General features: G+C 43.6%; 1 protein-coding gene across 1 annotated transcript; it reads left to right on the top strand.

Annotated features, from left to right (window-relative positions):
• Positions 1 to 1,656: 1,656 nt before the first annotated feature.
• On the top strand, positions 1,657 to 4,057 carry LOC127785492 (WRKY DNA-binding transcription factor 70-like). The gene is made up of 3 exons (XM_052312955.1): positions 1,657 to 1,976; positions 3,208 to 3,315; positions 3,416 to 4,057. The coding sequence occupies exons 1-3, from the start codon at positions 1,657 to 1,659 to the stop codon at positions 3,861 to 3,863; spliced, it is 876 nt and encodes a 291-aa protein (XP_052168915.1). The 3' UTR covers positions 3,864 to 4,057.
• Positions 4,058 to 15,450: the final 11,393 nt, after the last annotated feature.

The raw sequence follows: 15,450 nt of genomic DNA, 5'->3' as shown, positions 1-15,450 counted from the left end.
CAGGGCATGCTTCTAGGTTCTTGTACTCCTCACCGTGATAGAGGATACAATCGTTCGGACATGTCTATGTCTTCTGAACTTTCAGTCCTAAAGGGCAGACTATCTTCTTAGCTTCTACGTTGTTTTGGGCAATTTATTTCCCTCCGGAAGAATATTCTTCACGAGTTTCAATAACTCACCAAATGCCTTCTCACTAACACCATTTTTTGCCTTCCATTACAACAATTCCAGAGCGGTACCCAACTTTCTGTGCCCCTGTTCGCAACCTGGGTACAATGATGTTTTGTGGTCCGCTAACATACGTTCTAATTTCTAGACCTCCTTTTCACTTTCACAGTCCTCCTTGGCGTTCCGCAACATCTGACCAAGATCATCCGCAGCGTTGTTATCTTCAACAGCCCCGTCCAATTCGCCCGTTCTATTTCCTTCAAATCCATCGTACTGAGCCCAGTCCGGAATGTTCTCGTCTTCCACGTCATCTTCTTCCATTTGAACCCCTAGCTCTCCGTGCGAGGTCCAACAATTATAGCTAAGCATGAACCTCGACTCAAGCAAGTAGAAATGAATAGTTCTTAATGCAGAATACCCCTTCTGGTTTTTTTTTGCACTTAATGCATGGACAACAGATAAAACCCTTATGCTTGTTAGCATCGGCCACTCCCAAAAAATAATGCACGCCGTCAATAAACTGTTTCGACCGTCGGTCCACATACATCCATTGCCGATCCATCTACATGAAATGCACAAAAATCGTAAAAATAAACAACAAAAGTCAAACCAATTAAGCAATTATACAATAATTATATATAATTATTCATACTATAATTATAAAATAATCCCACATATCATTCTTGTTTTAATTTTTTTAAAGTTGTAAACAAATATTTAATGTCTTGTACTTATTTTAATTTTAAATTAACTTTGTTTTCTATTCTTTTAGATTAATTTTCAATATTTTTTCCTTCTCAACTCTGTTATCACATCTTTTTATAAAATTCTAAATAAACAAAATTTCTATATTCTTTCTTCCCTACACAAATTTTCTCTCTGATCAACTTCCATCAAAGTTTTTAGAGGCAATAATGTATACAAAACATAACTCTAAATGTAATATGCTAAGAAAAAACATTGGAGGATGAAGTTGCTTACTTTTTAGACACCTCCAATTTGTATACTATCACCAAAATAAATTCACAGGAAATTTTGGTAGCACCTCCCCTCCTCAAGAAATTTTGAAGATTAACTCAGGCTGAAGGAGGAAGAAGACATATATAAAGGAAGCTAACTTTAGTCCCGATTGGTGTTACCAACTGGGTGTAAATATCTGCATGATCTTTAGTCCCGGTTGGTAACAGGGGGGCTGACGACCCCTTCCCGCTGCGCTTATAAACCGGGGCTAAAGGTACTTTTTAGTCCCGGTTTTTTAATGAACTAGGGTTATAGTGGATTTTGACCGACCCGATAAAGATGGTTTCTCAACAGTGACAACACATCCCTACGATGTAGCTGGGTACTGTTTTGATGTTGACTTGTTCTAATTATTAGTTCCAGGCTTCCCCACATTCATTCATGCAATCGTATTATAAATATCTGCAAGGGAACTGAAGTATTTAGCAAGCTAAGGATTCGGTATTATCACTTTTTATGTAACTGAAGATGAGTGCCAATATTGAATCCTTCTGTTGCATTGACCACCGAATGATCATTCAGGAGATGAAACGAGAGCACGGTCTTCTTATTGATCTGAAGAATCACATCATACCAATCCTTCGATTCAACAACGTGCAGGCAGATCATATTGTACATGCCTTCGATGATATTCTCTGCTGCTCCAATGGAATTATTTCCAAAATTCAGGCTGAGGTATGTGACGGCGGGAACTCGGATCCTGGAATAGACAAAGGGAATGGTAGGAATGCTTTAGACAACATGAAGGTCTTTATTGAGGATGGTACAGTTACCAAAAACAAGAGAAGGTGCGTTTCTCCGAAAATATACTTAATAAAGTGTTTAATTATTTTGTTCTTTTAGGAATTTCTCCCTCCATCCCAGTTTAATCAGCTCCTAAGGCCATCCCTAACCCTTCATGTCATCTAGTGTCTATAGCATTAAATACATCGCCACATAAGCAAAAATATGATGTGGCAAGAGAGTTAATAAGGAGAGATGTAAAAAGATGAAAACATTTCTCATGCAAGAAACCATCTCTACGGTCATTCCCAACCCAAGACACCAGACATAGTTTCCATAAACTCCACATCATCAAGAAACTAGTACTAGACGCTACTCTTAAATGCAAACACCACTATTCCATACTTAAATTTAATACTACTTATCTTACATGATGTCTTGGATGTTGTGTAGAAACCATGTCTTATGCAAGACATGGTTTCCTTCTATTTCCTCATTTATTCACTTGCCACATCATTTTTTATCCTAGGTGACAACTTATTTAATGCTATGGACATCATCCTAGTCATTGGGTTAGGAATGGCCTACACAATAACCAAGAATGAAAATAATGGGATAGCTGGATAAAAGGAGAGAAAAGAGAGATGATTGAATGGGAATTTAATTTGAAGACACCATCCATTGGATGTATAGTTTCTACACATAGTGTCTATATGATATGGCAAGTATAGAAACTACTTGATAGTTTCTGGGTTGGGATGGCCTACGTAAAAGGCCCAGGGACACCTAAGGCTGTGTTCGGGCGGCACGCAAAACAAAGCACCTATTATTGTATCATTAATTAGGTATTTGTTATTTTTTTTCCAAAAATAGATTAATATGATTTTTTAAGCAACTTTCATATAAAATTTTTTTGTAAAAAGCGCACCGTTTAGCAGTTTGAAAAGCGTGCGTGCGAAAAACGAGAGAGGGAGGTTGGGAAAGGGAGGTAACGAACGGAGCCTAAATATTCATCATTCTCAAATTAATCCTCATCGGTTAAGGTGTTTCGTCGATTCGTGTTTCGTGGATTGCTCATACTTTAAATGTTGCATGTCATTGCACTAATAAAAATTATCCTTGCTTGGTTGCATGCAACACCTTTAATGATGCATATTTACCGTTGGCACGAATAAACGAAAAGACACTTGTTAGATGATACTACACTCATTTTGAGAAGATGTAAAAAATCTTAGGGGATGGCATGGCTGGAGTAAGGAATAACGGATGTATAATTTGTTCTTTTCATGCTTGCAGGAAGAATGCTCAGCACACCGGTTCAGTTGTTACAGCAACTCCAGATTACGATGGATATGAATGGAGAAAGTATGGGCAAAAGTCAATTTCTAAAACCAAGCACTCCAGGTTAGAAGTCGATTACCACTCAATTACAGATACTAAATTGACAAAAGTTTGTGTACTTTAGGACATGCAATAATGCTGCAATGTACATGCATGTCTCCAGGAATTATTATAGATGCACCAACCAAAAAGGACAAGGTTGTATGGCAACCAAGACTGTGCAACAAATAGAGAATGACAATAGCAGCAACAGTGTGGTGAAACTCTACAACGTTGATTACTTTGGCAGACATACATGCAAGTTTGGCAATGAGATGGTGTGTCCAGACATTGTTGAGACAGATTCCCCAAAATACTCTTCCATCAACGACAAATATGCTAGCACAAGGCTGACTAATCATTCGGATGATCATCAGCCTGAGAACGATATGAAGCCTGAAAATTTGTTTGCAGTGCCTGACATGTCTTTATTCTCGGAGAATATGTGGGATATCATATTTGAAGATGTAACTATGAACTCAACATTCAGTTTGGAGCAGGAGGCCAAGGATAGCTGGATCAAACATCAGCAAGAAAGCACCATACATCTGTGGGCTGATGAACTATGTTAAAAAAAATGACTATCTGAACCATGCAGTTGCACGGAAACATGATAAAAGACTACACAATTTCTTTATTTGATAAAGAAAGGGTGTAAACCTTGCTTCCGATGGGCTATGTGTAGGGTACATAGAAGTAAAATAAAATTTGTTACAATATAAACGAGGAAATCGCGTGAGTTAATGACAATAGAGTGTACCATTATATAAACAGTGGAATAATAAAAGTTAGATAAGCTCGTGCAATGTTGCTATTAGATCCTTTTTGGCACGACTCCGGATCCAATATTTATTTTTGCTGGTTATTCTATCTCCATAAATTCATAGATCTAAATATACATTTGGATAAATAATTTTGTTCCCATTTTTTTTGGAATTACAGAGTACAATACAGACACTCACAACACACGCGCACTCACCCCTATGAACGCATGCACGCAAACCCTACCCCTATGAGCATCTTCGAAGACTGCGCCGGTAAATACTTGAGATTGACGAAGTCACCACAGGCGCCTCGCTATCGATGGGTACGTCGCCTACCACTAGAAGCATAACGCCGATAAATCCTACCATATATAGATCTGAGATTTAGAGTTAGAAAAAAAGATTTAGAGTTGTGCTAAACAGGATCGTAGTGGGATATTTTTGATAGTTTTCCAATTGATCATGCCACCATGGCCAACTCAAGGATCACCCTTGCCAAAGCTGGTAATCTCTTCCATTCAAAGCCGATTTATGCTGGCGCACAAACCGATATCCATCCAGATGCCTAGTCAGGGATCGTTTCGCGTCCATGCATGTGCTAGCACTAGTGAGGCAGTGGTGGGTGGCCAAGATTTGGTTTGATTGAACCGTGCGTGCATTCATACGTATAGATGGCCATATGGTATAGATGGCCATATGGCTTGAGGCCCGACAGCCCGGTCCAAGGCCAGGTGATTTGGTCTGGCCCAGGCACGACACGGCCTTACTCGGGTCGTGCCCGTGCCAGCCCGGCCAGACAGCCGTGCCGTGCCTGGGACGCTACCTTGGCACGCTAGGACGGCACGGCCTGGCACGAAGTTCAGGGATGCAAAATAGAGACTTATTTTCAACCATATGTAAGACACGCACAAAAATAAAGAGGAAAAATAGATGTATTATAGCACGACCCAAAAAGTGGGAGGTAAAATAGACTTATTTTAGTTATATATATGTCACAGCCCAAAGAGGAGGTAGAAAAATAGACTTATTTCAAAGAAGACACGATGGGCTGCCCGTGCCTTCGGGCTGGCATGGTACGGCCCGACTGCTGCTGGGTCGTGCCTAAGCCTGAGGTGCAGCCCGTGGGCAGGCACGGCCGACTGTGCCGTGCTGGCCCAATTGCCTCGGGCCGTGCCAAGCGGGCCTTATGGCCATCTATATTCATATGTCACACTTATCCTTGAGAATCGCCTCCCAAACAAATCTACAAGAAAACCTTTGTGGACTTGAAATTTTACATTGATCAAAATTAATAATTTGTGCATGGATTTCTATGCAAATAGAACTTACTTCGATCAGAAAGCACTAGGGACCCGGATCGTGGCCGCTGCTGCCCCTGCTGGTAGCCATCGTCGCTTCCACCCTCTTCTCGCTGCCGAATGCCACACGTCCCACGATCGATGCCGCTGTTAGCAATTGTAATCCTGTGTGTTTTTCATGTTCACTGTAGCACGTCTTTTGTCGGTCTGTCTTTTTAATTTTCTCGTGTTTCTTGTTGTCTTTCGTTGTACACGACTGCGTTTTTGCAGTGTGGGCGTTGTGCTCTGGTCCAGTCATGCCGAGCGAGTCTTTAGCAGTAGAGGTCGCAGTTTCGCCTCAATGTGGGTGATGACGCGAGAGGCGGAGGTCTTTTTGGCCTCTCGGGTTTTTCATTTCTTGGAGTCTGCATGTAAGCTTAGTACTTAAGTCGACACTACTACACAAAGGGTTTTTCCATTTTTAGATAATGGAATGTAACATTCCGGTCTTTACTCAAAGAGTTACAGCCAATTATTACAGAACTCACACAGAAAGTTCACGATAGCAGAAACAAAGTTAAGCAAACTAATAAACACCAACAAAAGAAAAAGATCCCCTGACTACTGAATTCTAATAGAGAACCTCCACCCGAAGTTGGCAAATAGATGCATAATTGTCGTCTCAAGTTTACGACATTCATCATTTATTAGCTTGATATCTTCATCATGCCTTTACAACTGAGCCCAACCCCAAAGCCAATACGTTGCCCTGAAAAGCACCTTTAACATTCAGAAACAAAGGGTTTTTCCATATGGTTGGGAAGCATCTTTGCATGCGGTTGCCCCAACCGCATGGACGAAATCGTCTGCAAAAACCACTCTTTTTGCATGCGGCTGGCGCATCCACATACAAAGATGGGATTTTCACATGCGGTCGTTTATACCGGCCGCTTGCGAAAATAAATTCAGCAAACAAAAAAAAATAAAAATCCAAAAATTCCAAACCCTATCCCACCACCGGAGCGCCGCATCCACACCGCACGCCGTCGCCGGCGGCGGATCCATCGCCCCCGCCGCCCCACCGCCACCCGCCGTCGTCGCCCCCACCAGATCCGTTGCCCCAGCCGCCCAGCGTCGTCGCCGGCGGTGGATCCGTCTCCCCCCGCCGCCCCCGCCGGATCTGTCGGCGGCGGCACTAGATCCGTCACCCCAGCCACCCGGCGTCGTCGCCGGCGGCGGATCCGTCTCCCCCGCCGCCCGCTGTCGTCGCCCCCGCCGGATCCGCGTGGTGCGGCGGCGCCACCCGAGGCGGCCAAGCCGCCCCCGCCGCCGTGGCGTTGAGGAGGGGGGAGGGTCGCCTCATCGTCGTCGTTGTCAGCGGCGGTGAGGAGGGGGTGGCGGGCCGCCGAGCCGCCGCCATAGCCGTGCCGCCCGCCGACGCCATCGACGCCGCTACGGAGCTACGGAGCAGGGGCCGTAGCTGCTACGCCGAGCCGCCGCCGTAGCCGTGCTTCCCACCGCCGCTGTAGCCACTCCCTATGGCGGTGGATCCGACCCTCCCGAGGGCGGCGCCGCAGGATCCGCCACCCGCTGATGCCATCGACACCGTTGCCATCCGCCGGCTGGCTACTCTGAGAGGGAGAGAGGGAGAGAGAGGAGAGAGAGAGAGGGAAGAGTAATAAATTAATAGGGGGAAAGAGGAGATGAGGTAGAAAAAATTTGAAGTGGTGGGAGGGAAAAGAGAGTGGAGGGAGATGAAAAATTGAGGTGGTATTTTGCATGCGGACTACTTAAGGAGCCGATTTTTGCATGCGGCTCCTTAAGTGGACCGCATGCGAAAATAGTTATTAAAAATTTAATTGAAAAATATGAGAACTTCGAATCAAATTTGATGATATTAAATGAACTCATATGAAAAAGTTACCAAAAACAAAGTTTTAGAACTCGTTGAGATCTACCAATTTTGTTTTGGTCATTTCTCCAACCGAGTTTGATTGAACTATATAAAATTTGAACTTTATAATATAAGAAATTCAAATAAATTTCTAACATAGTAAATGATTTCAAATAGAAAAAAGTTGTCAACAACAAAGTTGTATAACTTATCAAGATATACAACTTTTGTATTGATCATTTTTCTATATGTATTGGTTTGAACAGTTTGAATTTGAATTTCAAAATATAACAACTTCAAACAACATTTTCAAATACAAAATGATTTCATCTAAAAAAGCCATCAATAACAAAGTTGTATAACTTCTATTTTGGTCATTTCTTCATCCGATAAAGTGATTTGTAAGATTGTTCACAAAATGCACACTTATATTGTTTTTATAAAACTATTATTTGAACTTTTGAAATTCAAATTTTTAATTGATAAAACAAAGTCACAAGAAAAAATAGCCAAAATAATACCAGTAAGAACACAATAACATAATAGAGCATGATTTTAGAAACATTTAGAAAAAAAATCATCCAATTTGGAGTTCATATGAGTGAGATACACTAGTTTCATTTTTTTCAATTTTTTCAAATTTTATTTTTGCACACGGCTTCTTAAGTAGCCTGTATGGAAAAATCGATTTTTACATGCGGGCGCTTAAGTGAGCTGCATGCGGCCCTCTTAAGAGGTCCGTATGGGAAAATCGATTTTTCCATACAGGCCACTTAAGCAGCCAGATGGGAAAATGACCCTCGATTTTTGCAGACGCCACTAGTTATGGTCCACATGGAAAAATGAGGGGGCCTCGTACAGAAAAATCACTTTTGTAGTAGTGCGAAGAAGAAAACCAGAAAATGTCGCGGGGTTGTTTGCAGCACCAAAAATTCTGTCCGCGTGCGTTCTTCTAATTTCAGAGAGAAAATCAGCGTGCAAGTGACATTTGGTATCAGAGCCATGTCAGCTCCCGTTGGTGGCCAGTTCCACACGCCGCGTTGCACACGCGGGCGAGTGAAGCTCGCCGTCTCCACCGCGGCAACGCAGATGACAACTCGTCGTGCAGCGGGTCATCAAGGAGAGCGACTTCATCTCCTATCCTATGCTCACATGCTCCAACTACTCTGACTGGGCGGTGTTGATGCACGTCAACCTGTAGGCTTAGGGCCTGTGGGGTGCTGTCGACGCTGGCAACATGCTGTTTCACGAGGTTCACCAGGTGCTTTCGGCAATCCTGTGAGCCGTGCCTGTGGAGATGCTCTGGCCGCTCGCCAAGAAGGACAATGCAAGGATGCTTGGGACGCGCTCAAGTCCATGTGAGTGGCCGCACATAGTGTGAAGGAGTCATGAGCACAGAAAACTTCGCCAAACCTTTGAGTCCATGGGATTCAAAAGCGACGAGCAAGTTGAGGATTTCAGCCTTTCGCTCCAGGTGGTTGTCAGCAACCTCCGCCTCCTTGGTGATGACATGTCTAAGGAGAAGCTCGTGCAGAAGCTGCTCTGGGTTGTACCCTGCAGGTATCATCAAATGGCAGTGTCCATTGAAACTTTGCTTGACTTGAGTAATCTTTCCATCGAGGATCTCACAGGCCGGCTCCTCATCGTTGATGACCACCCGGATTCCGACAGGGAGCACACGGGCCATGCACTCTTTGCCAAGGATGGTGGGCACCCTTCCCACGACACTGGCACTGGGGGGGGGGGTGAACGCGTTGAGCTCGCAGCAACGCGGCCGCGGCGGGCGTGGGCGTGATAGGAACAAGACTAATAGCAAGTCTGGACCGTCGAACGTGCAAGCCCAAGGCCGCAACCTCTCCAAGGACAAGTGCCGCTATAGCGGCAAAATTGGCCATTGGGCCATGGACTGCCGCAAAGCCAAGAGCAATCACGAGAAGCTGGCCTAGGCGAACCTCGTCGTGGCTGAACCAGAACGGGCCAAGGAAGAAGGCAAGCCAACACTTTTGATGGTGCAAGTGTGCGAGCTCGCCCCTGCCGCCGATCACGCGATGGCTGATTGGGAGGTAACTCTGAAAGAGGAACACCCTCACCTCTCCGGGATGAAGGGTTGCCTATTGATTTGGACTGGATTCTAGACACGGGCGTCTTGAACCACATGATTGGTTCCCGGGACGCCTTCTTCGAGCTTGACACCGGCATCATGGCAAGGTCAAGTTCGGCAATGCATCTAGAGCGTGGATCGAAGGATGCGGCATAGTGTTGTTTGCCTACAAGAACAGCGAACACTGCACACTCACCGGGGTCTACTACATCCCAAAGCTTCAAAGCAACATGGTGAGCCTCGGAGAGCTCGACAAGGCACATTGCAAGACAGTGATCGACGACGGCGTCCTCACCTTGCGTGATCCGAAACGACATCTGCTGTGCAGGGTGCACCGGGGGGCAGGCTACCTCTATGTGCTTCACATCGAGCTTGCACAACTGATGTCCCTCGTTGCGAAGGGAAACGGACGATCAAGCATAGGTCTGGCACGCCAGATACAGACACATCAACTTTGACGCACTTCTCGTTGGCGAGCTACGGCACAGCTTGCGACATCCCTATGATGGAGCATGTCACCCAAGTGTGCGATGGGTGTCTGATAGGCAAGCAGCAGTGTGCACCGTTCCCGACGGCGTCGTTGCAGTGAGCAACTGGCTGGTTTGACCTAGTGCATGGTGACATCCGTGGACCCATCTTGCCGTCAACTCATGCATGGCAGTAAAAAATATTTCCTTTTGCTCATTGACGATCTGACTCGCTACATGTGGCTTTTCCTACTAACATCAAAGAGTGAGGCTCCTGCAACCATTAAATGCTTCAAGGCAGGGGTGGAAGTGGTGACCGGTTGCAAATTGTGCGTCCTCCGCGCTGATTGCGGGGCAAAGTTCACCTCCGTCGAGTGTCGGCTTGTCAAAGTTATGGATAAGGCATACCCAATAGTTTTGGGTTGAGCTCGATGTGACCCACCTTATTTCAAGTCTTATACGGAATCATGTCTCATATACGGAAGGTATTCCGAATAAGAAAGGAGAAGCAGAGTTCAAGTTGAAAACTAAAAGGACTACTCAGATTGTATCCATATTTTCCTCTCAAGTTATACTTGGATAAGGGGACATATGTGGATATAAATACAAAGACCCGTAGGAGGAGAGGAGAGATACCCAACACACATCAATACACGCCAAGACAGATACTGACATCAAGGAGAAGCCTAGACATACCTAATCTGAAGCCACAGAGGCCGACAAGTGGGATCTAGCGTCGTCTTTGATCACACCAAATTCATATTTGAGGAAGAAGACTACCAGCAGTCGACTACGTGTGGAGAGCCATGCCGCCAAGGCGACGATGACTAGATAGGTTATCCCAAATATTGTACTTGTGTGATTCTGATATATAAGAGCAACGCCTGCTTCGACCAACAGGAGTAGGGCTATTACCTGTCAGTTAAGGGAGTCCGAACCTATATAAAAATACTAGTCTCTCGTCTCTTTAACCTCAGTCCTACGTACTTTGGTTTCAACGATCCCCATACTATGCAAATACCATAGTCACGATCTACTCCGTCGACAGTGACGTGCTAGGTAGGGCGACTTTCGTGCTAAAGGTTATGACGAAATGGGTTTCAAGAGACAGATTCTCTAAAAAGTCTTGCAAATGCAGTGGAAAAGAGAAAGGCGAGCTAAACTAAACAACTTGATGCTCGCAGCGTGGCGACTCCACCCTACAGGCATCCTTGATGGCAGTGACGAAGCCCACTCCATCCGAAAAGTACTCCCTCACTGAGGTGGAAAAGATAAAGCAAGACTGAGTACTACCCACTGTACTCAGCAAGTAATACCAAGAGGAGGTATGATACAAGGTATTCCAAGGGATGCTAGGTGGTTATTTGCATAAAGCAAGCATCGAAAAGCAGTAGTTGAAAGAATTAAAACAATTGAAGTAAATTAAGCAATATTAATCTCCACTGTCGAACGCTATACCACGTTGCAACATGTCCAACCAACCACCTGAACTAAACTAGTTATATTAAGCCAAATTATTAAGGATGAGACTAATCACGGTGAATCAAATTTGCTAACCTTTTAGATCCCTTAGATTTATATAATAGCACCAAAATATTTTCACAAAAAAATTTAGGAGCACCTCTCTTCCTCCTCCTTTACTTTGCAGCAATGGCTCGGGCTGGAGGAGGCAGAAGACCTATAAAAAGGACATGATATTTACTATCAGTGGGTGTTACTAGTACTAAAGATCAATATAATTTTTAGTACTAGTTGGTGACATCACCTGATACTAAAGTGCTGATCTTTAGTACTGACACCAACCGATACTAAAGATCCGGAAGACCTAATACGGTCTGATAATATTTGAACCGGGACTAAAAATAATCTTTAGTACAGTTCCTAAAGATTTCAATGTACTGTTTGGCATTTTAACCGGCACTAAAGAACATATGTACTACCAGTTCGTAATAAATTCGAGATATTTGTGTTTTTGGTAGCACGACGAAAGCCTACCTAGGTGCGTGTAAGCCTGTGTGGCCTGTAAATTTGTTTTGGACGTTTCGGGCTCTCCATGGACCATGGTGCGAGCCGCCAAACTACAGCATAGCACAGGTGCATGCATTACAAAATATGAAGCAAACCAAAAGGTCTTTCAAATATGTGTTTGTGTTGCAACTTACACACATGACAAAATCACAAGTAATTAGCTTTTACCACACAGTACAAATAAATATACAATAATAGTAATAGACACCTCACAGTAAACAAATCACTAGAGCAGAACATCGACGTAAACCTGAATGGCAGAGCAACCATGGAGCGTTATGAAGTCTTGCGGTGGACGTTCTGGATCTTTTTATTACACATTCGGTGCTTTGATGAAAATTATTTAATGACAAGTAACAGACTAACAGTCACAGTGTGATGAGCATCTGATGGTATGTTTTCTGCTGGTACAACCTCCAATTAAACAGCTAGCTGGTTCTTCGTACAGAACTAACTTCTCCATCTGGTGTTACCTGCTCAATGCAATTTGCATGGCAAAAAGATATATCAATATTGCTCACATATATATTACCCTATCAATTGTCAATGGCATACAATCTTACAAGTTTATGTGCAACAAGCCGAATAACATATACAGTGAGAAATAAACAAAATGTATGGCGGCAGCTTCAGATGCGGTAAGTCATTGATATTGGTTTTGTCTTACACCTCTATTTATGATTTGGAATTTTTAAGAATGCTATAACACTTCATCCTATTTTTGTTTTTAAAATTAAGTTGATTTTCTGCAAATCAAGAAGTTTTTGCATGATTAACCATATTATTAGTTGACACTAGAGACAGTCCCTTATGTGGGGCCTGTTTGGGGGAGCTTTAGATTTTGAGAAACAGCTGTTTGGTAGCCAGCTTCTGAGAATCTGGAAAAGCTCTGAAACCCAGCTTCTCCAGCTTTTGGCTTCTTAGTTTATTTTTCAGAATTTGTAACTAGATTATATGGTCTGAAAGGTAGTAATTGATTCTACCGGCTTCAATTTCTGCATTATACAGTTCTACAGCAGCTGAATCAAGAATGTATTACCAAAGAGGGGAAAAAGAAACTAGAGACTCTGCACATAGAACATAATGCAGAGGAACAAAAGCCAATTTTCTTACTTTTGGACTGGAGTTGCATCAGTGCAAATGATATGTTGGGATATGTTGGATGTACACATGGTCTTGTCCTTGCCACCTCCTTTTGAATTCTTCAGGCATATCCTCAACAACTACCTCTTCAAGTGAGGTAAGATATTGAAACCCTGCTGGAACTGTCATCATACTTTTCAAACCAATTAGCTTTACATAATTTATGATCGGCATGGTGCTACTCTCCCTTTCAATCACACTGAGATGCTCCATGTCAGCTAAGTACAGTTTCTCGAGTTTTGGAAACCAGCCTGCTCGAAAAGTCATCATATTTCCCTCATAGACCCTATAAAGAAGAAGTTCAAGTAGATTCAACATGTGTGACAATGAAAAATTGGATCTGTTTGCATTTTGGACCATCCCATGCGCAGATCCTGGAGTTTACTGAAATTGCAGAATATTGGTCGGACAGCACCTCCTTGCAAGTTGCGGCGCCCCGGAGGGGCCAGGGCCAGGGGTTGATTTGGCCCTGCAAGTTGATTTGGCCGGGTGGAGAAGTCGGGGGGTCGTGGGTGGGGCCGTTTTAGCCCAACCCGGCCCCAACCAGTCCCGTTGCCAACCCTAGCTGCTCCACCACTCGGCTCCGGAATCTTCAATTTCTCTCACTGTCCCTCATCTCTTCTCTTTAAGTTTAGGGTTAGGGGAGGTATTGTTGCGTTTGGGAAAGTATTTGGCTATTGTATTGTATGGGTCTGTAACTTCGGAAATTTCAAACAAAAATTTGGAAAGTTTCCGCCTGATTCCGAATTCCGACGGAAACTGCTCTTATCATATTCGATTCCTTTTCCGACGAAATATTTCTGAATTCATTTTCGTTAACGAAAAGAATATCCGACCTGCTGATTTCGTTTTTAAAAACAGGCCCATCATCCGGAAACCTATATGAGCCTTGATTGGAAGGCAGAATCACGATTGGGCTTTACAGTGGGCCGCAGATCGCTGATGGGCTGGACTGGATTTGCCCGGAGGGAGAGATATTGGACCCGTCAGCATATGTGCCATCTGTTGTAGCTCACGGTTGGAGATCCGACGCCAGCGCCCCGCCTCGTCTTCCTCCTCCTCCTCGTCTTCTCAACCGCCGTCGATCCTGACAAGACCGCAAGGTAAGCTGCTGATAATCCCGCGCCCTTAGTTGTGATGCCTCTTTCTCCTTCCCTTGCATTGGGCTGGCCCAAAAGTTGGGGATGATCATCGATTTGAGTCTGCAGACTGCAGTTCTGCACACAATTGTTTAGAAAATTAGTCCCTCTTTTTTTTAAAAAAAAAATTTACTCTGGTTGACTTCAGTTAGTTTGCTGCCGCGAGGGTGGCTGATATGGGAAGCAGTGCAATCCTTCCTCCATGTTGCTTCTTTCGGTTATGCAAATCTTCCACAAATCACATATGTTCGAAGAATTGCCTAGCTGCGTTTAAGCTGTGTGGCTCGTAAAATCTGATGCCCTTCTTCTATATCGTCTCAAACAGTTAGATATATATATATATATATTCTAGCCAATCTCACGCAAACCTATGAGATTCGGCTGATTCCGTTGCTATCCTCACTGATTTCGTTGCCTCTATCTAGTTGTGATTACATTAGTGAAGGATAGAGGCAATGTCACCTTTAAAAGTGCTTTTGAATGTGAGAATGACAAGTACTTTGATAAAAAAAAAATACTAGAACGACAAGTAATATGAAACAGAGGAGGTATCCGAATTATATTGTGGGGGGCTTCTCCTGCATTGTTTCAATTAAAGAAAAGAGTAAAGTATATGGCCGATCCTTAAAGTTGGAGAAAGGTGTTACTGATGTGTCCAAGATCCAGGTATTTTTGGTGGAAGAAATACAAGTTGCTGTGCAGGAAGAAAAGAAGCAATTCAAAGAGTATATATATATATTGGTTCAGTTCCTGTACCGGTAGGCTAATTAGCCCATTATCATTAGCAGGGTCATTAGCGGCTGAATTAGCAAAGTGATTATACTTTTCCTGTTTTGAGTCCAAACAGAGTTCTGTTAGTTTGTGTCATGGGCCTATGCGCCGTATTTGAGTTGGCCTGCGGCCTGCGTGCCGTATATACTATATATAAACTCTACCAAGCAGTACGGGAGGGGTTTTTTTTTTTCGTCGAGGTTTGTTCTCTCGGAAAAAGCTTATGGCGCTCCCATCTGCTATCTATTGAAGTGTCGCTGCCGCCGGCTGAGGTTTGGAGAGTGACGTGATCAGGAGATCCATCTCCTAGGGACGTTTTCTGGATTTTATTGGAAGTCCACTTACTCTGATCGTGTCTCAGGAACACGGGTGGAGTACTACTATCTAGGGATTGGTTTTTACTATTGTAAACCAAGACTGGTCCTTTCATATTTTGCTATTAAGCTGGATTAATTTGGTCGCTCTGATTGATTTGCTATCGTGTACATTAAATTTGCTGCTGTCTAGGAAAATTCAGACCTTTAATTATTTGATTATTATTGGTACCGTGAAAGAGAGGGATAAATTAGGGCATT

Source organism: Oryza glaberrima, chromosome 9 (genome assembly GCF_000147395.1).
Source record: "Oryza glaberrima chromosome 9, OglaRS2, whole genome shotgun sequence".
In the NCBI taxonomy this organism is placed as follows: domain Eukaryota; kingdom Viridiplantae; phylum Streptophyta; class Magnoliopsida; order Poales; family Poaceae; genus Oryza; species Oryza glaberrima.
The sequence above is the reverse complement of the archived record's forward strand: the minus strand, read 5'-3'. Positions and strand labels throughout refer to the sequence as shown.